Raw genomic sequence first — 22,506 nt, 5'->3', positions numbered from 1 at the left:
CCTGCTTCAGAAAAAGAAGGACATGTTCCCTCAGACAGCCCTAATATCAGGAAAGGCAATTATGGATGAAGCCATTTGAAGAGCAGAGATCTCAGAGTACCCTGGATTGCTGTGATCAAGAACAGGACATTCTGAGAAGTTCCTTGATAGGACTGCATTTGACGCCTGCACTGTTACATATTTCATAATGGCTCCTGCAAGAGTCCATTCTGAGGTGGCAAGATGTTTTTTTGGTAAAAGAAGAAATGCATTGTAACATTTATCCATTGTGATGGATTTGGTACATATGCATCTAAAATAAGTAGAATTAGTTACTACATTTCCAAATATTTAAAACAATTTCTTCTAAAAACACAATCAGGTTAATATGAAGGGAACCCTCACCTTCCCCCCTGTTCTAATACTAATCTGCATTGATACGTTCAATTTCTTTAAAAAGAGAATGGATTCTGAAGCACTGATATTCGTTGAGCTTGTTTCTGTATTCTGTGTGACAGAAAACTAGCACATCATATTTCATATGTTCATATTTTTATCTGTAAAAAAATTAAAACCGCTATGCATTTTCTTCCACTTTACAATTGTGTATTATTTTGTGTAAATCTTTCTGATTAAATTTCAATTAAACGCGTTTAAGTTTGGGATTCTAACATAAAATGGGAAAAAGATCAACGAATTGGAAGGCACGTTATATTTATAAAGGTAACACACGACGGCGCTGTTCTCTCCTATAATCAGAGGAAATTTTATTTTGAAAAAAGAAAAAAAAAACCGGAACTTGTAGTTCGCTCGGTGCCATGCTGTTTCCTATCAAAGATCTTAAATTAGGATGAACACAATCACACCGTAACATTTTCAAACCCACCGTTACGTATGCTAAGACTTAGAATCGTGTAAAATAAAACCCTTCTAACCTGCTATCCTTTTGTATTCTTAGTAAACAAAAACTGCTTGTGTTAACGTAAAGTATTATTCGTCGCAAACGTACGTTTGTTTGTCGCGCGGACGCTGATAGATTTGGTACCTGAAATTTAACTCAGAGCGAGTGGTCTGTAGCTTTTGCTCCTCCTCGGATGTGAGGGAACAACCGTAGATTCCCATCATCTCCCATCGGTTTGACATCTCTGATGGCCGAACCGTTCAGTTGGTTCTGTCGGTGAACTCGGCGGCTGATGTTGGACGCCATTAGATAGCATTAACACAAACCATGAGGCCCACCGTGGATGCTAGCGTCGGTCAGCAGTTCACAGGGTCACCGTTACTCTTAATGTTTGACTCACAAACTCCGACTTCAACCTCCGATGCGCTGTTTTGAAGTCCTCGCTGTCCTGCTAGGTTTGTGTATGCAAATAACAGTCCGTTTTAATATTTCAGCTTTCAGAGTGGAATTAATGGAGTGCATTTTGGGGGAAATAGTAACTTTCTTCTAGTTGGCATTCAGCTTTAGTATAGCAAAACTCATTCAAAGAAAAGTCACATTTGACTCTTTTTGTTCTTACGTGAAGTAGAAAAAGACAGATATTGGCGCACGTTCGCCATTTAAAATAGTTTGAATGCTGGACAGATGGTAGCATTTTGGCGCCTTCTACTGGTAGCTCTTTAAAGAGACGTCAAAGGGCTCTATCTATAAAACCTAAAACTACTCTGTCTGGCGCTTTACTCGACTTAAAGGAACGCTGTGTGTATAAATTCGATAAGGTTGTTGAAAACAACAAAGACAAATTCCAGGGAAATTAGGCTATGTGGGTTTGCATTTTGTATTAGTAATGCAAATGGATTTTTTATTTTTTCAATTTGTATTTTTTTTCCCCACCAACATTCAGGGTTTCTTAACCACTCCAGAACACAGTGAGGGGTCAGGGTGACCGGTTGCTGAAACTCATTCGCACATGATAGCAGCTGCAAGTGTTGGGGGGAGGGGGAGGGGAAATGTGTGGCTCAGCTGCTGCTCTCTGACCCGATCCAGTCCTTAGACGAAAGCGCACACATTCCTGCAGACGGCCAAGTATTGAATAACTGCTCACAGCTGGAAGTCTGTAACAAAATGTGCTTTTTTTTCTTGCCTCTAGGTTGCTGAGAGAAGGAGAAATCCACTCAGGTGACCATGGCTCCACACCAAGTGGTCCAGGCCATCATCGATCTCTCTGCAGGAGCAGTTGGTAATTAAAAGCCTTAAATGTTGTGCAAACAATTGCTCTTGACACGAAGCGTCTGCGGCAGTAGTTACAATGCCTCGCCAAAGGACAAATATTCACCTTTCCGTATTTTTCAACCACAAACATTAGTATATTTCATTGGAATTTTATGTGAAAGACTAACAGAAAGTGGCACACAATTGTGAAGCAGGAAAAAAAGTATACATGGTTCAAAAAAAATTGTTTTTTACATATAAAAAGCTGAAGTTTCAAGCTTTTGTCGCAATTACAGCTGCAACCCTTTTAGGGTGCGGCTCTCTATCAACTTTGCACATCATGTTTATTTTGTGTTCGTTGTATTTTATGTTGTGTTAGCAAACCTTCTTGCATATATGCTGCATCTCTTACATGGATTCCCACAAGCTGCAAACACATAGGGTATTTTTTGTCATTTAAAATTTAAAAAATTTTCCCTGCTGTGCTGTCTGACAAACATCTGGAGTCCTTCACATAACATCTGGATTTCAACTGAGATTAAATTAAACACAGGTTGATTTACTAACGAGGACGTTTCTGAAGGCAGTTTGTTCCACTGGATTTTATTTAGGGATATCAATCAACAGGTTTGAATACAAATGCAGTTATTTTGAACAAACTATGCATTGATTTTCTTCTACTTCGGCATTACTTTGTTTTGGTCTATCTCATAAAATCCGTAGAGGTCTGTGGTTGCGATACGCCGTACATGTCTTAAAGGCATTTTGGTTTCTGTCAGATTGCTCCAATGTTAGAATTGATTGGGCTGCTAAACCAAATGATGTTTTTAGTGGAAATAAAACCGGAGCTGAACTGAGTGAAGTGATAATAAGATGGTTATGTGTCTGACACCCCAGATGATCATTCTGATGACGCCTGACTTTTTCCGGCTCGTTTCTCGCTGCTGGTTATTCCGCTCAGCCGAGTGCAGCAGTCTGCATCGCTCTCAGATCTTTATCTCTCCTTACACAATGTGTACCTTGCTCTTTTGTGTTTGTGTGTGGTTTCACCCCCCGTGTCGTAGGAGGGGCTGCCTGTGTCTTTAGCGGTCAGCCTCTGGACACAGCGAAGGTAAAGATGCAGACCTTTCCCACTTTGTACCGGGGTTTCGTCCACTGCATCGTCTCCACCTACAAACAAGATGGCGTGCGTGGGCTGTACCAGGGCACCATCCCGGCGCTGATGGCCAACATCGCAGAGAACTCTGTGCTGTTCATGAGCTACGGCTTCTGCCAGCAGGTCATCCGCTTTGCAGCTGGACTGCACCACGACGCTGTGCTGAGGTTCGCCGCCTCTAACAGTAAAAGAAGCATACGTATATGTCCAGTTTCTAAGTGTGGGTTTGATTATTCTTCCCTTCTCATCAGCAACATGCAGAAAGCCTGTGCTGGTTCTGTAGCTTCTATCTTCTCCTCACTCGTCCTCTGCCCCACTGAGCTGGTGAAATGTCGACTACAAGCCATGTATGAGATGGAAATGTCTGGAAGGATTGCCAAAAGCAACAAGTATGTTTTGTTTTTTTGGGGGGGGTTTGCCAGTATTATTTCAGTTGACTGTATTTGTGGTCACATACTTGCATTTTAGAAAAAGACACCCAACAAAGGGCTATGTTATCGATTCTACGATATTTATCGATATTTTTTTGAATGACGCCAGCATTCCTATCACTTCCTGTCATCTTCTCCGATAAGGTCTGATTATTGATCACATGACTTGTCTGATAATAAAAGTGTTTCCATTGGAGTTTTGTGAAATACCAAAAAAACCACCTCATACTAGCACAAAAACTTTTTATCGAAAGGTTTTATTTTTTTTTCCAAAATTGGCTTTCTTCCAATAAGGGAATTCATTTTTGTAATGGGAAAATAATTTTTGCCATTATATTATCAATAGAAACGCAGCTAGCGTGTCCTTTGGTGAACTCCTAACGTCTTCAGATCGTTATTTTCTAACAGCAGGACTTGCAGATGGTTTGGCTTCACATGCACACAACCGGCCGCATGTACGGCACGACTGTGTGGTCAGTGATTGTTAAGCACATCTGTAGATCGACTACAATGTGTGTGTACTTGAGCCCGGCTAATGTCAGAGTGAAAATGTGTCTGGTGTGTCTGAAGCTCGGTGTGGTCGGTGGTGAAGTCCATTATGAGGAACGAGGGTCCGCAGGGCTTCTTCCTTGGACTGACCACCACTATAGCCAGAGAGATTCCCGGGTACTTCTGCTTCTTTGGCGCCTACGAACTCTGCAGGACTGGATTCGCAGATTACATGACATGTGAAAAAGATGATATAGGTACTGGGAGCGGAACGATAACTCTGTTTCGGTCTGATTCCGATGCAGTAACTTTGTGTTTGCTGCATGTGCTGAAGGTGTGGCTCCGATCGTATTCAGCGGCGGCATCGGAGGCGTGTGCCTTTGGTTGGTGGTCTACCCCATGGACTGTGTCAAATCTCGGATTCAGGTCATGTCCATGACGAGGAAGCAGGCGGGGTTTTTCAAAACCTTCATGACCATCGCTCGCTCTGAAGGTATGCACCGGCAGGAAAGGGAGGAACTACAGACATGTGGCGTTCTGCTTTCTGAGCCGTTTCCAATCTTGTGTGGTGTGTTTAGGAGTGAGGGCGCTGTACTCCGGCCTCACCCCCACCATCGTGCGCTGCTTCCCCGCTAACGGAGCGCTGTTCCTGGGTTACGAGGTCAGCAGGAAGCTGATGATGAAGCAGTTCGACAACTGAGCTGCTCCGTCAAACTGCCACACTCCCTCAGTTGCACTGCCTATAAACCAGTGATACAGTATTTACACGCATCCTTATCTGGATTGTCAGTGTTTTTAAATTTTATAACTTGGTTTCTGAACATGTGACGGAGGAAAAGGCGTGCAGTGAAATACTGAAGCTGTGAACACTCCAGCTGGTAGTTTCTCTCCTACCTCAACAGCATGGTGTCCGCACAACTTTCTGCCAGAAGACACATAAGAGTGAGGAAGACTCTGTTAGACGGTGCAGTTTACTTTAATGAATTAACTCCTGTTTTCAAGCTAACATTAAGATCACATATGAAAAAGGTGATCGTAAAGTGTCATATTAATTGATATAGGTTGCCTAACATGTAGTAAGATGACTGTGTTTTTATTTAAACAGGTTCCTAGTCTGCGGAAAGCTGGAATTTGATTTCATTTTTTTCCCATGTCTCCATACGAAAAAGAATATGATTACAGATTAATATTTCTGTTTCTTATAGTTTTTAACCCCTGTGCCTTGAAATGTTTTCCTTTCCTCATCCATGCCTCCTTCCTTTGGTGTTTACTTTCTCCACTCTCTTTCTGACTTCTCTTTTACCTTTCCTGTTCGTTTTGTCTTTCCTTCTTTCTGATATTCCATCCTTGTCACAAATCCTTTCTTTCTTTTTCCTTTCTTTCATTACTTTTTCTTATTTCCTTCCTTCCAATCTATTGTTCTTAGCTCCCATATCCGCCAAATGTAGAGATATCGGCCATAAATCCAAAGTGAACATTAATACTTTTTTTATGTTTTGCTTTCAACAGTAAGCACAGGTTAACTGTTCAGAGTCAAGCGTGGATCGTTTTTCTACATGAGAAATATGCAGGAACCTTGTTTAAAGAACCTTTTCCTGATATTAAGGAACCTTAATGTTTTCATGCCAATAGACCTCCTCAGGCCTTTTTTCTGTACATTTTAAAAACAGGAGAAATCTTGCTTTCATCTGTTTTCATCCTGAGATTCTATTAAAAACACTCAGAAAACGATTACTTTAAAATACTTTTTTTTTTCCACGCTGGTTTTGTTCTTTTATTTCGCTCCTGCTGTTCACGTCTCTCCTGTGTTGGTTTTTGTTATATAGAAGGAAATCATTAACATATCAGCCTTGTTAGTTGCTCTTTTTGAGCCTAATTCCATGTTCTGTGTTTTTATTGTTGAATAACCTACATTTTAATGCAAACATGGTCTTGCATTAAAATGCATTAAATAATAAATGAATAAAAAAAAGAGATCTTGGGGGTTTTCATGTATTTTATTTTCTCTTTAAGGAAATCACTTTAACAATTAAACACTAAAACAGAGGTTACACTTTTTTTGATAAAATTAAATGATAAAAACATAGCTGCATTTTTGAAGCTGCATAAGGACAGACTATGATATAATTTGTTTCACCATAAGTGCAATAAAGTTTTTGGCTAGTACATAAACATCACAAAGTTTTTTGGTTTTTTTTTTTAAAGAAAAGAATTATCTCTGAGCAGACTTTAATCACTGAATTTACTCAACAGCTGCTTAAAAGCAGCTTCTTCAGCATGCAGGTAAAAAAAAAATCAAACGACTCATAAGGTCCAGTGTTTCATATCCTCAGTCTCTGAGAATGTTATCCTAATTTAATAATGGCATGAAATACAATTACAAACATGTACATGGGTATAAAATAAGCCTCTTCTAAGCAAAATGATACAGTCTTTCAATACAGAAAGACTACTGAATGTAAGTGCAAGGCAGTACTAAAGTAAAAAGCATAAAATTGACAAAAACATCAAACTTTTAGTTTTAAGACACTTTCTGTAGCCTTCTGCAGTTCTTATTGTTAAAGGATGCAGCAGGGGGCGCCAGTGAGAAACTCGCAGCAGCTGGGAAAGAGAAAAATAAAAGAGCGTTAAGGTTTCACTCATTTATTTACTGTTTTAGTGACTACTTAAAACAGTATTAATGTACAAATAAATACGTTTTGACTCTGATTAAACTTGTCAAACTAGCAGTTTTGCTAAATATGTTGGCATTCAATAATTATTCATTTTCAAAAGTTACCTAATTTTGACCAAACTTGACCACAAACGGTAACAAATCACGTTCATACGGGTGATTTGCAATCCGCTGTTCGTAAAGTATTAACATTTGTTTGTTGTTAAATTTAAAAAAAAAAAGAAACTTAAGATTCATTGCGCCCAGAATGAAACAATACAACCCCTGGCAAAAAGTATGGAATCACCAGTCTTGGATGAGCACTCATTCAGACATTTCATGCTGTAAAACAAACTCAGATCAAAAACATGATACAATATTAAGGTCGTTCCAAAGTGCAACTTGTTGGCTTTCAGGAACACTCAAAGAAATGAAGAGAAACTATTGTGGGAGTCAGTGAATGATACTTTTATTGACCAAGCACAGGGAAATAAATATGGAATCACTCAATTCTGAGGAAAAAAGTGTGGAATCACTCAAATTGGAGGTAGAAAAAAAAGGACACACCCAGTCTATTTCCTTTCCCTAAATGGACACCTGCCCCAGATTAGATGTGCCCGTTAGTGTGCAGTTCAAAACACCTGCAGTCATGACACCTTGGAGGGCTGCTGGACGAAGTGGAGTGGTGAGAACCATGGCTCCAACAAGAGAAATGTCCCTTGAAACAAAAGAGAGGATTGTGAAACTTCTTGAGGAAGGTAACCCTTCACGCATGGTTGCTAAAGATGTGGGCTGTTCACAGTCAGCTGTATCCAAGATATGGACCAAATACAAACAGCATGGAATGGTTGTTAAAGCCAAGCGTACTGGTAGACCAAGAAAGACATCAAAGCGTCAAGACAAACAACTTAAGGCCATTTGTCTTGAAAACCGAAAAAGTACAACTAAACAGATGAAGCATAAATGGGAGGAAGTTGGAGTCAATGTATGTGACCGAACCGTAAGAAATCGCCTAAAGGAGATGGGATTTCAATACAGGAAAGCTAAACGAAAACCAGCATTGACACCTAAACATAAAAGAACGAGACTCCAATGGGCTAAGGAGAGGCAATCATGGACTGTGGATGACTGGATGAAAGTTGTCTTCAGTGATGAGTCAAGAATCTGCATTGGACAAGGTGATGATGCTGGAACTTTTGTTTGGTGCCGTTCCAGTGAGATTTATGAAGAGGCCTGCCTGAAGAAAACAACCAAATTTCCACAGTCCTTGATGATATGGGGCTGCATGTCAGGCAAAGGCACTGGGGAGATGACTGTGGTTAATTCTTCTATCAATGCACAAGTTTACATTGACATTTTGGACAGTTTTCTCATCCCTTCAATTGAACAGATGTTTGGTGATGATGAAATAATTTTCCAAGATGACAATGCATCGTGCCATCGGGCAAAAACAGTGAAGGCATTCCTTGAAGAAAGACACATTCAGTCGATGTCATGGCCTGCAAATAGTCCAGATCTCAACCCAATTGAAAACCTGTGGTGGAGATTGAAAAAAATGGTCCACAAGAAGGGTCCAACCAGCAAAGCTGATCTGGCAACTGCTATCAAAGAGAGTTGGCACCAAATTGATGCAGAATACTGTTTGTCACTCATCAAGTCCATGCCTCACAGACTGAAAGCTGTTATAAAAGCCAAAGGTGGTGCAACTAAATACTAGTGATGTATTTTGAATGGTCTTTTGTTTATGCGTTTTTCATGATTCCATACTTTTTTCCTCAGAATTGAGTGATTCCATATTTATTTCCCTGTGTTTGGTCAATTAAAGTATCATTCACTGACTTCCACAATGTTTTCTCTTCATTTCTTTGAGTGTTCCTGAAGGCCAACAAGTTGCACTTTGGAACGACCTTAATATTGTATCATGTTTTTGATCTGAGTTTGTTTTACAGCATGAAATGTCTGAATGAGTGCTCATCCAAGACTGGTGATTCCATACTTTTTGCCAGGGGTTGTAGGTGTTTATTTGTTTGAGTCAGACTCGGTGCAGCGCGGGCATCTTAAACGCTCATGTTGCGTTTAAATGTGGCTCGGAAAAACACGCCACCACACGTTAACAACGGCGTAAACTGTTATAATGGCTGAAAAAAAAGTGCGGAGGACAGAGGGCAACAAATACAGTGCGAGGAGTCCCTATTAAATCGAGATAGGAATAATAGAAATTTGGCCACTCCAAGGTGAACATGTTTTTTAAAAACAGTGTCCCTGATGCACGTCCATCCCGCCGGGGCTGGTGTGAATTGTATTGATTATGGCTTGCAGTTGCAGATTAATGAAAACTTCAAATTACATACATAATAAAATAAAACCAATAGCAAATGTTTGAACATGTAGCTGTCATAATGTGGTGACTTTGAAAGTGGACCAACATGCAGAGGGGCTGAGACGCTGAGCAGTTGATAATTTTAAGGAAAAAGGGTGATGGGTAACAAAGCTCCTGCCTGCTGGTTAAATTAAAAACCTGGAACCAGAGACAGGAGGAGAATACCCATCAAAGTGACGAGAGGAACAGACAAGGAGTGACTGAGGATAAGGTGCTTAAATCCTGTGGAGGGTGAATGCTAAATAAAAGACCCAGACTGATGAAATAAAGGGTTGCGGATGTAGTGAGGGGGAGCCTACACTGGAGTAAATAAATCTAACAAAGAATAACTAAAAAAATGTAAAACTAGAGTAACTAAGAATGACTTGATAATAGAAATAAACATAACAAGAAACACGAAGAACTGAACTGAAGTAAAACAGAAACAAGACTGATCTAAACAAAGAAAAGGCATAGAATAATAAATTAAACTCCAAAACAACTAAACAATCAGGATCCTAACAATTTCCTTATGTGTGGTATTAATTTATACTTAATGCTTTAAGTTGAATTACTGAAACCTCAATGAGAAAAGGCTGATGTGGGTACCTGCTGGTTTTAAATCTTCAGATCATCCCTTCCTCCTTCTTGATGCAGGTGCCGCACAGACAGCCGCAGAGCCCATTGATCATCTGAATGGCACAGAGGATTACCTGCAGGCCGCTGGTCACCAGCAGAGTGCTGAACAGTCCGATGTTGAACTGGACGATGTTCTCAGGCTCAGTGCACCTCCACCACATCGAGCTGTCGCCCAGGTAACTGTTGTCACTGTGAAAAACAGAAGCTGTTATGCTACAGACGGCACACCAACATTAGCACCTTAGAGTTCTGGGTCTTACCTATCTTTGAAAGGCCTCCCCCAATCCAGTAATACTTTACACAAAGGCCCGTTGTGCAAGCCGAGCACGGCCACAACGAAGCTATACAGGGCACCGAGCACGCCCACCGCAGCGAAAGCGATAGATAGGAACATCTGCAGAGATTAGAGGAGAGGGTCAGGATCATGTTTGTTGCAGTTTAATACTAGATTTAATTGTCCCCGGTTGTCTATTTACATCGACAACATCAATATGTGTTTGGTTTTCACGCAAAAGCATAAACTCAAATCTAAACAAATTATGACTGTTTGACTTTGTCCTGTCTGCATGGGAAGATTGATCCCAGTCCTCAGTTTAAAATCAACTTCTTACAAGAAATCTTTAGGGAGTTTGTTGCCTCAACATGTTTCCTCTATTTTTAAAAAAAAATCCTTCCTAAACCCAAGATGGTGTACTCAAACAATGATAAAAACCGGAATAAATTCTATCTTTACAAATTATATTGCAGAGCTCTTTTTATCCCGTAAAATTTCTCTGTTATCACAAGCTCCAGGTTTATGTTATTGAGACTTCGCTTTATGGGCCGACAGAAAGCACTGGGCACTGAAGTGGAAGGAAAATTATCCACAGTTTTCAATATTTTTTACAAATAAAAATCTAAAGTTTGTCAGAAAATGCAAATGATTACAGTAAATGCTTATTAGTTGAATCAAAATAAAGGGATCTGGAAACATATGTATGCTTACAGTAAATTGTTCAGAAATACAGTAGTTACTGTACATTTAAGTTGGAATCATTATTTGACTAAATTTGACTCCATATATCATATATTTGGGGAATATCTATTTTTGGTGACTCGTGTAATGATTATTTAACTCTGTGATACAATTTTGACATTTTTATATCCAGTAGGCGCTTTATTCAGGAGTTCGCATCGTTAATCTGTCACTGTTTTCACTGTTTCCTGTCTGACTCACCCCACAGCGATTTCCACAGCAGCCCTGCTTTCCAGTCAGGTGAATGTGAAGTGCAGGGATCAGAACCTGTGTGGGAGGTTATTTTAGCACATATTCAGACTCAGGTTTTATCATGAGGTCAGAATCAGAATGCATAAATTGTTTACTGAAAATATAGGAAAGACAACATTTACTCAGGAGACAATAAATATTTAGCAGTGAGATTCATGCGGTATTTGTTATTCACCTTAAAATGAATAAGAAAACATTATACTGGACAGATAAAACTAAAGCTGAATAAAGGAAAAACTCACCAGTATCCCTCCTCCAAAGACTCCTCCCATGTACTTCACCTCATCTGTAATGTGTCCATCTTGAGCATACTGGACGCTTCCATCAGGGAAGAACAGCACAATGTTACAGATGATGGAAATGAGCACCAGTGGGTACAGAGTCACCGCAATGCAGAGGGAACACTTTCCAGTACACATGTTGGCCGATTTCTGGAAAGAAAAAACTTCCTTTGGTTAAAAATTTCAGCTCAGGCGACTGCTGTTCTCTGACCCTGGAGCGATCGGGTAGTTGTAGTCCGGTTTGGAGCGGGGCGTCTTTTGAAAACGGCTCGACTGTGGGAGGTTTAAATCTGATAAGATAAGAACGGCAAACAGAGTCAGGGATAGGCTGCAGAAGTGAATGTGACTCACTCTCTGCTGTCATGGAAATGGGCAGAGTGTTGTTTTGTTGGGTTAGTAAAGCTAATGTGGACATTAAACTTTTTATGGCTAATATCAATGCATTTAGGTCATCTCACCCAGACGTGCTGGTGTGCCGTCCCTATGGCTGCACCAAGTCTTACTTTCCTGAGTGATCGCATGCTGAATAAGAGATGTAAGAAAGTTTGTGTTTGCATTTTGCTGTAACAGGTGATTCTGATTGATTGTTGTTTTGCGTGACACCCACAACATTCCTTAAAGGCCCTTCAGCTCATAATGTTTACTCTGTCACAGTAGGAGCTTTGAGCAGTTGAACTTTGCACTTGCAGCTGCAGGAGCGAGAGACAAACAGAGCATGTTTGGCTTCGGTGAAAACCTGGAAAATATCCAGACTATGAAGAACCAAATACAATTTGGACATTGATGCGCGTCTCTCGTTGTTTCTCTGGTGTTCATCAAATGATTAAAAGTTATTGTCTAATCAGTAACGACAGGAAGTGAGTGATTTGAGAAGAAGCTTGGTCTCTTAGTAACATTTGGGCGAGGCAGTGTTACTCATTGTGATACGATTTACAACCAGGAAAGGCTCCTTGAAAAACTGGAACCCCCTTTCTATAGGAGTACATTATGACAAGCCCATTATTATGAAAGACTCATGGATATTCACAACTTTTTTGGCTTTCAAATACAATTAGCAGTTATCAAAAAAAAAAAAAAAAGAAAATTCTCTGTTATGTAGAACCACATCTTTACTTTCCTTTTTTAAAACTTTTATCTGATATCTCTGGCCACAGAGATATCAGATAAAATATACTGCACAAACTTTCACCTCAGACTTTATTGGCTGACTGAAAAAAAACAGGAAATAGCAACTTCAAAATATTAACACGAGGAACAAAAGTGTGCTACCTGTTAAAACATTTTATTTCATTATTCAATTTATGTGCATGGTGTTTCCAACACTTATCTCCTCAGATTAATACACTGCAAGCAGAATCAAGAATTTGTAATATATTGTGGAAATAACAAGCCAATACAGCTGAAGAGAACATCAGTGTTGAAGTAAGCATTTTCTTTAAAAAGCCATCAGCAGCCTATTCCCAGATGTTGCACGGCGACAGCTTTTTGAACTCTTCATGCCTACAAACTCAGGGTTCCTGTAAAGAAGAAGAAATGAGACAATGAGAAAAATGTCTGAATGAGGAAGTGGAAATTAGGACGTTTTGAAGTCACACAGCTTTTTCTGACCTGCTTGTCGTTGCAGGTTCCACAGATGCACCCGACGAAGCCGTTGATCACCTGGCTGGCACAGAGGAGACCCTGCAGAACGCTGGCCACCATCAGGGTGATGAACAGACCTATGTTGAACTGGACCACGTTCTTTGGCTCTTGACACTCGGTCCATGAATTAGGGTTTTTCAGATATCTCAGGTTCCTGAGGATAAGACAAAAAGGTCGTAAATGACCCAATCGCAACAAGAACAGCCACAGATGCATTTCAACTTATTACTTGTCTATAAACGGTTGTTCCCATGCGACAGATGAGGTTCTGCACAGAGGCCCGTTAGAGAGGCCGAGCAACGCCACAACGAAGCTGTATACGGCACCAGCTGCACCCACTGCGGCAAATATGATGGAAAAGAACATCTGCCAATATTAAATGAGAAGCAGAGGTCAGTTTAAAATGGAAGATGATTTTAAAATAGTTAATCATGAGTTTACCTCCTTTTTCACTCATTTTAAACAGGAAAAATATTCACTGATTCCCTCTCTTCATCACAGATTTACATATATATATATATATATATATATATATATATATATATATATATATATCAAATATATGCACACAATGAAACAATTTGCAAATATTTGATTGTTTTATGCTAAAGTTAATGGCCACAGTGCTTACGCATCACACCTACAAAAGTGAGGAAATGTATGTTGTGTACTATGGTAAACTGTGGTTTTGTTATCTGCATCAAAAGTACCTTGGTGTTGTGCAATGGTGATGCAGCACAACGCAGCATATTTCTTCGGCTCAGGAACAACTGAACTAGTCTGAATTTAGCCTGTTTTGTTGCAGATCTTCCTTAACTTGGTTACAACTTGTGTTTGCTGCTCCGTTTCACCTAAAATTAGGTCAGAGTAACTCACCCCGAAGCGATTTGCACAGCAGCCTTGTTCTCCAGTCAAGTGAATGTACAGTGCTGGGATCAGTACCTGTATTAGGACACATTGGGTGGATCAGTGGATTGCATTCAGTTTGCATGATAAGAGTCAGGTAAAGCTTTTTAGCGGCACAAACTTTCTGCAGCCCCTGGTTTGGTTTTAAGACATTTGATAATGACTTACGTGACAACAAAAGCATTTATCAAATCCATTAAAGATGTGCAAAGTATTTTAATTTATCTCCCCCAAAAATTCTATTCAATAATAATTTCACAAAGTCTAGAACATTTTTCCATTTGGAGTCTCGTTTACCAACCAACTACTTACCAGGACACCACCACCGATGAATCCTCCCATGTACTTTACTTCGTTAGTAATGTGTTCTTCTTTGACATACTTGGTGCTCCAGTCAGGAAAGAAGAGCAAAATGTTGCAGAGGATGGACAGAAGAACCAGGGGGTACAGAGAGATCGCAATGAAAAGGGAGCACTTTCCAGTACACATGTTGTCTGCCTGAAAACCCGCCGACTGCAACAAAAACTCCAGTCATGTACATTTTAGTCAAGTTAGTTCCTGTTTTCAGAATAGTCCCACTTTGAACATGACCAAAAATGCTCAACGCACTTGCCCTTGTGTCTGTGTGACTGTGACGAAGAGGCTGAATAATTTATTTTCTAATAACTACATCGTTTTAAAGGGCAGTTTGCCTATGCTGCAGTTGTTTTGCGATACATGTTGGAAATAAGCATTTGAGGGCCTAGGGCCGAGCCTTGTGGTATGCCACACGTTCTTTAGAATGATGGGAATACTTTTTTTATTTTGCAAGAATGGGGGCAGAAAAGAAACAAAGAAAGAATTATTTAATTTTAACACAACATGGCAGTTAGATTGTTTTCTACAGTGTCCAATTGCAACTGAGCAATCATTGTCTCAGCAATGACTGCGACATCACTAACAGCCCCAAGTACGGCCTCTGATAATATTTTGAATAGGAAATACAATTTCTATAAAAGGAAACCACAGCGCATTAACTTGTGTCTCCATCTCATCAAATGTTAACTCTGACTAAACTGACTAACTGGAATAATAAAAGACGAGTGAAAGGAGACATGAAGTCAAAATCTTGTTGGAAGTATGTTTGTTTCTAAGAGCAATTTGTTTTCAGGAATATGGTTGCCTGCATGGTTTTGAAAAGAAAACTGGTCATAGGGCATGATAACTACTCTTTCATAAAATAGAACCTAATTTTAATAATAACATGTGGTATTTGTGTTAACCAGAAATTGACCAGAAATAAAAATCTTTTATTGATTTTTTTTTTACATATATTTCTGTTGTAACATTTGTCATTTGTACATTTTCTTTTGTGAACCTTTTATTTCATGTGAAACTCATTTTGAAATTTGACAGTGTAAAATATGGCCAAGTGGACAGTTTTTCTGTACTTCTCTATATTGACCGTAATCTGAATTTTGCATTTATAGTAGAAGTAAGATTTGAATACAGATCAAACCAGTATTCAAATTGAGCACACGGACTGTCGGTGAAGCAGGAAAAACATTAGTGTGGTAGATGAACATTAGTTGCAGATTAATCATTCATAAATTATTAACACAAAGATAGGATTTATAATCTAGTTTGAATACAAGCATTGGACATTTATAATGGAAGAAAACAGTAGGTGGACCCATCCCATTGGCCCCAATGCAGCTCTAAATAATTTACATCTTGCAGCTCCAAAGCTGATCAAACAACAAAAAAACTAAAGACTAAAAATTTTATTTGGATATTTATCATTACACAAATATGTTTAGTTTATTCCCTTTCTGGGACCAAGCCCTTACAAAAAAATCCCATGAAAATCATGTTTTCACATGTGAAAACATTTGATTTTACCACGAAATGTTCCAAAATCACACATATACATGTGCTTCCACATGTGATTCACATCATTCACATGTAAAAAGTTGTATGAACCACATACATGTGATCGCATGTAATTTTCATGGGATTTGTTTTTGTAAGGGAGGGTCAAAGTGTGAATATTGAATATGACCAGAATTAGTACGTGGCTATTAATGAGCAGTTAAAAGGTAAATAATAAGTTAAAGGTAAAACGTTTTGGTCAAGAGAAGTAATTAACAAAATTCACTTATATAAACAGCACTAGAAATATACCATATTTTATCCCGTGGAAAGAATTAAAGTGTGATAACGTCATTCAAAATGGCGGCTTGTATTAATTGATTAATCTATGTCTAGTGTTATCTAGAAACTATCCACCGTCTGCCTCATGAACTCTGGGTTAGGTTAGGGTTGCAGAAGTAACCCTCCAGTTTTTGAAGTATTCTGTCATTAAAAACACGCAGGGTATTTTTTTTTAATGTTTTTTCAAAGAGCGAGAATAAAAAGGACGGACCATTTTCTTCTGATTTAAGCGTGACAGCTCACTTACGGCGCCCCCTGTAAATATCTGGGAAGCGTTGGACCACTCCCCCTGTTTCAGCGGGTCATTCCCGTCCACAGCTGGCCCACGATGGACACGTCTCCCTTGAAAAGCCTCCTTGTGGGCCGTTTAATGCCAGAGAAATGCTACGAGGAGCTTTTCGTCCGCTTGCATTTGCACGGTGAGGGACGTTTGAGGTGAAATATTTGAGGGGGGAAAGTTTCCAGATGTGCAGGATATGGCGGCCGCAGAGGAGTGGAGAACATGTTGCTCTTGCAAACTTATTACGAGTTTAATCAGAAACGCATGGGGAAATAGCATTTAAACTTTACTCACTGTGTGGTTCAACAGTTTGATGTGATCTGAATATCGCTATTTCTTACAATGATTATTTTCCAGGTCCCTGTCTAAAGTTTGTGTTGAACAAAATTGTCGGATTTTGGATCATACTGGACACATTTTTGGGTAAGACTGTTTTATATCAGAAAATAACAACAAAAATGGATTATTAATTAAAAAAAAACAAACGTGCAGTGGCTTGAACCTCTAAACGTTTACACATTCCTCATATTAAAGCCACAAGCTTCAATTTATTTTATTGTGATTTAATGTAACTGATCAAGTAAAGCTTCATTTGGAAATTGCAATATATATATATATTTTTTGCAAATAAATATCTAAAAAGTTCAGCTTGCATGTGTATCTCCTCCTCTTTACTCTCTCATGTTCCTAAATAGTTTAGGGTTCATTCAATTAAAAATAAATAATCCACCTGCATCCTATAATGAAAACCTCAGAAGTTTGTTAGAGTAAATTAACGAACACAAACAGAACAACCGAAACCACAGAACACAGCAGACCAGTCAGGGATTAAGTTATGGAGAAGATTAATGCAGGTTTAGGTTGTACGACAACCTGCAACGTTTCGGTCCATCAAATAAAAATGTTCAGCTTAACTATTAGGTCAAGAAACAAGAACATTTATCAGAAACAGCCAAGATGTTAGTATTATCACTGGAGGAGCTGCAGAGACCCCCAGCACAGGTGGGAGATTTTTTTTAGCAGCCCTAAACACACAGCCAGCTCCAACTAAAACATGGAATAATTTATATCAAAATATATGTATGATTTCAAAATCCAGCACCAAAACTTAACTTGTGACAATACATTTGATGTTTTCCATCCAATCTCACTAAATGGGAATGATTCCTTTTCCGAAGCACTGTGGGGTTGTCTTTATTTCCAATGAGCCTAAATCTAAATTTGCTCTTTGACTTTTCGTTACTTTGTGATGGAAAGCAATGATCTAATTAGAACAAGAGCCTGTGAACTCAGATAAACAACAGTGACAGGATATGTCTCAATCTTGAAAACAAACATTGTTTGTTTGCAAGTTTGGTCCTGAAGCCACATCATTGTCATGCTGCCTGTATGCAGAAGCTGGGTGTTTCAGCAAGCTTCCACTTTATAATGCAGTCATGTTGTTTGATGACTTCAGCAAGCTGCTTACAAGATAACCGTACATGCTTAGTAGATAAAGCATAGAAGTCATCATGAATAGCTCCTGCGCACTTTTTTAACGTTTCCATTCTCATTTTATGTTTCCACATCAATCATCTGTTGTGAGCAGCACAGTTCCCTCAGCTGCTGAAGCTGCTGTGGAGAGGAAGTGCAGAAGGCCTGAGTCTGACCGCCTTCCTGCTGCAGCTCTATGCTTTGTCATGTCCGGTTGTCTACGCTGCATCCAACAACTTCCCATTCTTGTAAGTAATCGATAACCACTAAATAAGCAAGTCAAGGGTTAGTATTCTGTTATTTGTTTGTGACTTTGTTTGTATTTTCTGCTTGCTGACACAAAAACCGTCAAATAGCCCAACATTGCGGGAGACTCTGTTGACCCGCTCCGGAATATTTTCTTCCAGACGTCAGGGTCTCTTCATTATAAAAAAATCACAAAATAATACTACATTTCTGGATAGGATCTAGATTGGTGCAGCTCACAGCTGAGTGGATTTAATCAGGTCCTCTAATTTGAGGCTTTCAAAAAGAAATATTTAGAGAACAAAAACGTGAGACTACAGATAAGAATAATGTTTGTTCTATTTTAAAGTGACTTGTTTCATTCGTTTATAAAGAAAGCTTTTACAATTATTAGTAAGACTGAAGTGGGATAAATGTAGCTGAATTTGAGTCTATCTTTATGATCAGATGGTTTATGTATTTCTGTTTATTCACTAGATTTGTTTGTAGTAAGGTACTTAAAATGGCCTGCGTTCTGAATTGATAGTGTAAAAATGAAAGAGAGGGAAGAAAATAAAATAATACAGAATTGAGCTTCATCTATATGTGGCTGGGCTCTGTCTTAGAAATATGGTGAAGACCTGGTTCACAGTAACAACGAGCCGCTTCATCAAAAGGACTGATGCCAGTCAGGCTTAGTGTCAGGATGCCTTCAGGGACCTGCCTTTTGAAGGATTTCTGGACATTTCGCACTTAGCGGGATCTGAGGCAGAGGGACTAGATATTCTTTTCTGAGATCCTCAGAAATACGTGGGAGTTGATTTACATAGACTCATTTCTCTGCTATTGATTTCTTAAATCGCTTTTAGGGTTTTATCAAAGCATTTATCTCTTCCTTGTACTTATATATATATATATAAAATTCCCTTCTCACCCACCGCGGGTATATATATATATATATATATATATATATATATATATATATATATATATATATATATATATATATATATATATATATATATATATATATATATATATATATATATATTAAAGATTTCTTTCAAAACAGAAACATAACAGGAATTTCTCAAAGTAAGGGTAAGGATTTTATATTTAGATATTACCAACATGCATGACTTTGAATATCATTTGAGCTGAATTATTAATTGTTAATTTTGTGCTTTTCAGCTTTCAATTTCCTCCACTTTTTTTGTAATTCATAGTTGTTTGGTAATTTAATCTATTAACTTCTTTTCCACATATTTTCTTAATTTTCTTAGATTAAATGTGTATTATTAAACAGGATTGCACAATGAATTGTTGATTTGAGTGACTGAGTGAGTTTCCTTGACAGTTTTTTGTTGTTGTTTTACATTTATTGTGTTCTCTTGAGTGGATAGGATTCTTCTGTTTTCTGTTTTATAATAAAGTGTTTCTTGTGAAATCTAAAGCAGTCGTGTAGGACTTCCTGAAAACATCTACCGCCTTCTTGCTTCAAACCCTAAATGTAATTATTTTGGTTGTCTAATGTGGGAACTAATGATCATTATCATAAGATTTAAAGTATTTTTTTTTTTTAGCTTTGTAGTTTTTTGCCATTTTATTCCATGTTTTTAATGTAAAATATACAATTGCTTCTGAACTATTCAGGAGGTTTTGATATTTCTCTTCACCGACTTTTTGATGTAATAGTTTTGAGGACTGATTTCATTTAATCTGTCTCTGTTTTACTTTGCAGTTTGATTTACATTAAGCTGCTCCAGGACCATCGCATCATTTAACTTGCTATTCATCTCCATGTTGCAGCACTTAGACAGTTCATTTGTAAATACTTGCTTTATGAATACAACCATCAATGGGAGTGCAGCTGTTTGCAGGGTTTCCTGGGTGGTCGTCCGTTTTCCGAATATTTAGCTTATCAGGTCCGCACTCCCCATTATGACTGCATTCAGATTCAAAGACTCCGGTTCTATTAGTGTCCAAGCACTGCAGAGTAAGTAGCTTTTCCTGTTTAATGTCTGGCAGAGTATGTTTACCAGTATGTCTGCGCTTTCTGTTTGAACGTCTGCACAGTGCCTGGGCTGAGAGGCTCTTCACTTTGGCTCAGACAGCAACCATCATCTTCCTCATCCTGCATTATCGCGGTGAAACCCTCAAAGGTCAGATTTGAATCAGTATTCATCCTAAATATAGAAAATGAAGGGAAGCAGGAGGACATGCTGATTATTATTTTGTCTTCAGTTCGTAGTTATCGAATTATATACCTCAACATACCAGTATCCCATGGCTGGGATCATTCACGACTACCTTATACCTGGCAAACATTTTATTGGTTAAATCTTTCACAAAGTAGTGAAATGTGTGTATAGCACTTTAAAAGAAAATACAGCTGTACACTGCCACTGATAGCACTGATATATATGTATGTATATATACATATATATGTACATATACATATATTGTTATTGTTCTAAAATCTTAAATTCTTAGGGTGCAAGTCCAAACTGGATAATTGTTCACAGAGCTTATTTCTTTTAGAGTCCTGCAGGCTTTAATGCAGCGCCACCTTGTGGTGTCTTTTCAAATTAACAAACTTTTTAACCATGTTTGTAACTATCAATTCAAAAAGGTCTTGCTTTCTCTCTGGTGTTGTTGGGTCTAGTGTACAATTTAAATCTTAGAAATGTGTGTGTATGTGTTTGCCAGGAATGCTACTGCTCTTGGGTTTTGGTGGCCTAATCCTCCTCCTGGTTTCGTTTGCGGCTGCGGCCGTCATCAGACTGGTGTACACCTCCACTCTGGCAGCTTTCATTTTAAGCAAGGTAGCAATCTATCGGTCTCTTCTTTCTGCAGATGCATGGACTCTTTTATGCGGACAGATGTGTGTCCTAATTACTTTTTCCAGGTTGTTCAAACAGTAACAAACTACCAGAATGGCCACACAGGGCAGCTGTCCAGCCTGTCAGCGTTACTGTCATGTACAGGTGCTCTTGGTGCTGCCTTTGTTTCTGTACAGGTAAGCAGCTAGAAACAGTTGAATGTTGTACTCTTTTTCTGTCTTATTTGGGATTTTTAACTCCAGCTTTGTGAATCATTTTCTTACAGGAGAGCGGAGGATCTTTCACTACTTTGTCTCACATACTGTCCACATGTCTCAGCTTTGTCCTAGTGGCTCAGATAGTCTGCTACGAGAGGAGCACTGGCTCTGCTGCCAAGAAGACGGATTAGCTTCAGAGGCAGCAAGTGTTTCTGTGACTAAGATATTGATGTATGAATGATTTTAATAATATGTAGTTGTTGTGCAACACTGTGTGAAGGATATTTCCTCTCTAATACAAGGCGCATGTTGTGTTTGTTATTAGAATTTTTGTGAAGTTTTTAATACCTTGTGTCTATAGGTTAGCTACAACTGTTAAAACGTCATGTGGCACCCTCTAGTGGCTTTGCGAAAAACGACATTCTCAGATTTCAGTCCTAATGAGGATCTGTGAATGCCTTCTTTTTATTTAATGCCAGCCTGTTCTTATTTATCCTCAGAATATCCTCCATTTGTGTGTTTGGTATTTGAAAGGAGCCGTGTAAGTGGCAGTCATCTGCATAAAAATGAAATGTGATATAGTATTGGGCTATGAGGGGAAAATACAAATTAAGATGAAGAGGTACAAGACAGACAAAGGGAGCAGAGGATTCCTGGCAGACAACAGAATGTTTTTAGACTTGATAAAACACAGTACCAGTAGATGGCATAGTTCCCAAATCATATGTGACTGTGAAGACTTAACACATGATTCCTGACTCTGGGATCTTGGTTTCTATGAATTTAAAGAATAGCAGACGTTGGATTGTTGTCGTAACTGACATCTTAACACGACGGAAGCAACAGATATGGTGCATGTCCTGTTAACGCCTCTGTGTGGTCTGCAGTCATCCCTGCTGCCAGTTAGACTTTAACCTTCCACTCAACTTTCCAATATTATGCTTGGATACAGCACTGTGTGAAAAGACAGTTTTATTAGCAATTAGCTTTTTTAAGACTTTTTTTTTTAGGACATTTTTAATTCTAAGTGTTTATGAACTTTCACCAAATGAACCTCTATAGGCAACACACCCAACGTTAGATGCTGTTTTCTGCAGCTGCTCAGGAGCTAGACTGTCCTTCCTTATCATTGGTGTAAAACTGTTATTTTGTCTGCCTGTTGTCAGAATCCACACAGAACCAACTCTGAGGCTCACTTGGACCTTTAATCTGTTCATGAGTTTTTGATCTTGCGTCTTCGATACTGAATAAACCTGATTGAGTGATTTTCACCTAACAGTGCTTGGCGATTAATTTTGGTTGCTGGACAACTGTCAAAAAATTTTCCCATGACGGTACAGGC

General features: G+C 38.8%; 4 protein-coding genes across 4 annotated transcripts; 2 read left to right on the top strand and 2 right to left on the bottom strand.

Annotated features, from left to right (window-relative positions):
* The first annotated feature begins 897 nt into the window (after positions 1–897).
* Positions 898–6,687, top strand: LOC102227651 (mitochondrial ornithine transporter 1-like). The gene is made up of 7 exons (XM_005815752.3): positions 898–1,335; positions 2,070–2,159; positions 3,196–3,454; positions 3,539–3,676; positions 4,289–4,464; positions 4,542–4,700; positions 4,786–6,687. Exons 2-7 carry the CDS (start codon positions 2,105–2,107, stop codon positions 4,905–4,907), a joined length of 909 nt encoding a protein of 302 aa, XP_005815809.1. The 5' UTR covers positions 898–1,335; positions 2,070–2,104; the 3' UTR covers positions 4,908–6,687.
* LOC102216474 (transmembrane 4 L6 family member 4-like) lies at positions 6,275–11,677 on the bottom strand. Its single transcript, XM_023342663.1, has 5 exons — positions 11,368–11,677; positions 11,075–11,140; positions 10,119–10,252; positions 9,829–10,047; positions 6,275–6,808 (listed from the first exon to the last, which is right to left on the bottom strand). Exons 1-4 carry the CDS (start codon positions 11,542–11,544, stop codon positions 9,846–9,848), a joined length of 579 nt encoding a protein of 192 aa, XP_023198431.1. The 5' UTR covers positions 11,545–11,677; the 3' UTR covers positions 6,275–6,808; positions 9,829–9,845.
* A 995-nt stretch (positions 11,678–12,672) lies between these two features.
* LOC102238279 (transmembrane 4 L6 family member 1-like) lies at positions 12,673–15,191 on the bottom strand. Its single transcript, XM_023341977.1, has 5 exons — positions 14,266–15,191; positions 13,924–13,989; positions 13,277–13,413; positions 13,015–13,201; positions 12,673–12,923 (listed from the first exon to the last, which is right to left on the bottom strand). The coding sequence occupies exons 1-5, from the start codon at positions 14,440–14,442 to the stop codon at positions 12,915–12,917; spliced, it is 576 nt and encodes a 191-aa protein (XP_023197745.1). The 5' UTR covers positions 14,443–15,191; the 3' UTR covers positions 12,673–12,914.
* Positions 15,192–15,287: 96 nt separating this feature from the next.
* On the top strand, positions 15,288–22,440 carry LOC102237103 (mannose-P-dolichol utilization defect 1 protein-like). Its single transcript, XM_023341976.1, has 7 exons — positions 15,288–16,565; positions 16,784–16,849; positions 18,015–18,147; positions 20,201–20,286; positions 20,834–20,949; positions 21,033–21,143; positions 21,233–22,440. The coding sequence occupies exons 1-7, from the start codon at positions 16,475–16,477 to the stop codon at positions 21,353–21,355; spliced, it is 726 nt and encodes a 241-aa protein (XP_023197744.1). The 5' UTR covers positions 15,288–16,474; the 3' UTR covers positions 21,356–22,440.
* Positions 22,441–22,506: the final 66 nt, after the last annotated feature.

Source organism: Xiphophorus maculatus, chromosome 11 (genome assembly GCF_002775205.1).
Source record: "Xiphophorus maculatus strain JP 163 A chromosome 11, X_maculatus-5.0-male, whole genome shotgun sequence".
Classification (NCBI taxonomy): Eukaryota; Metazoa; Chordata; class Actinopteri; order Cyprinodontiformes; family Poeciliidae; genus Xiphophorus; species Xiphophorus maculatus.
Note: the sequence above shows the minus strand (reverse complement) of the source record. Positions and strands in the feature narration are given on the sequence as shown.

Excerpts from the sequence above, each read along its gene's own strand:
- LOC102227651 (XM_005815752.3), top strand. The coding sequence starts at position 2,105 with ATGGCTCCACACCAAGTGGTCCAGGCCATCATCGATCTCTCTGCAGGA. Across the intron at positions 2,160-3,195 it reads TCTCTCTGCAGGAGCAGTTG|GAGGGGCTGCCTGTGTCTTT; the intron begins GTAATTAAAAGC and ends CCCGTGTCGTAG. Across the intron at positions 3,455-3,538 it reads CACCACGACGCTGTGCTGAG|CAACATGCAGAAAGCCTGTG; the intron begins GTTCGCCGCCTC and ends CCTTCTCATCAG.
- LOC102216474 (XM_023342663.1), bottom strand. The coding sequence starts at position 11,544 with ATGTGTACTGGAAAGTGTTCCCTCTGCATTGCGGTGACTCTGTACCCA. Across the intron at positions 10,253-11,074 it reads GCTGTGGAAATCGCTGTGGG|ATGTTCCTATCTATCGCTTT; the intron begins GTGAGTCAGACA and ends TAATCTCTGCAG. Across the intron at positions 10,048-10,118 it reads GGGAGGCCTTTCAAAGATAG|TGACAACAGTTACCTGGGCG; the intron begins GTAAGACCCAGA and ends TGTTTTTCACAG.
- LOC102238279 (XM_023341977.1), bottom strand. The coding sequence starts at position 14,442 with ATGTGTACTGGAAAGTGCTCCCTTTTCATTGCGATCTCTCTGTACCCC. Across the intron at positions 13,990-14,265 it reads TCATCGGTGGTGGTGTCCTG|GTACTGATCCCAGCACTGTA; the intron begins GTAAGTAGTTGG and ends GTCCTAATACAG. Across the intron at positions 13,202-13,276 it reads GAACAACCGTTTATAGACAA|GAACCTGAGATATCTGAAAA; the intron begins GTAATAAGTTGA and ends TCTTATCCTCAG.
- LOC102237103 (XM_023341976.1), top strand. The coding sequence starts at position 16,475 with ATGGACACGTCTCCCTTGAAAAGCCTCCTTGTGGGCCGTTTAATGCCA. Across the intron at positions 20,950-21,032 it reads CAGCTTTCATTTTAAGCAAG|GTTGTTCAAACAGTAACAAA; the intron begins GTAGCAATCTAT and ends TACTTTTTCCAG. Across the intron at positions 21,144-21,232 it reads CTGCCTTTGTTTCTGTACAG|GAGAGCGGAGGATCTTTCAC; the intron begins GTAAGCAGCTAG and ends ATTTTCTTACAG.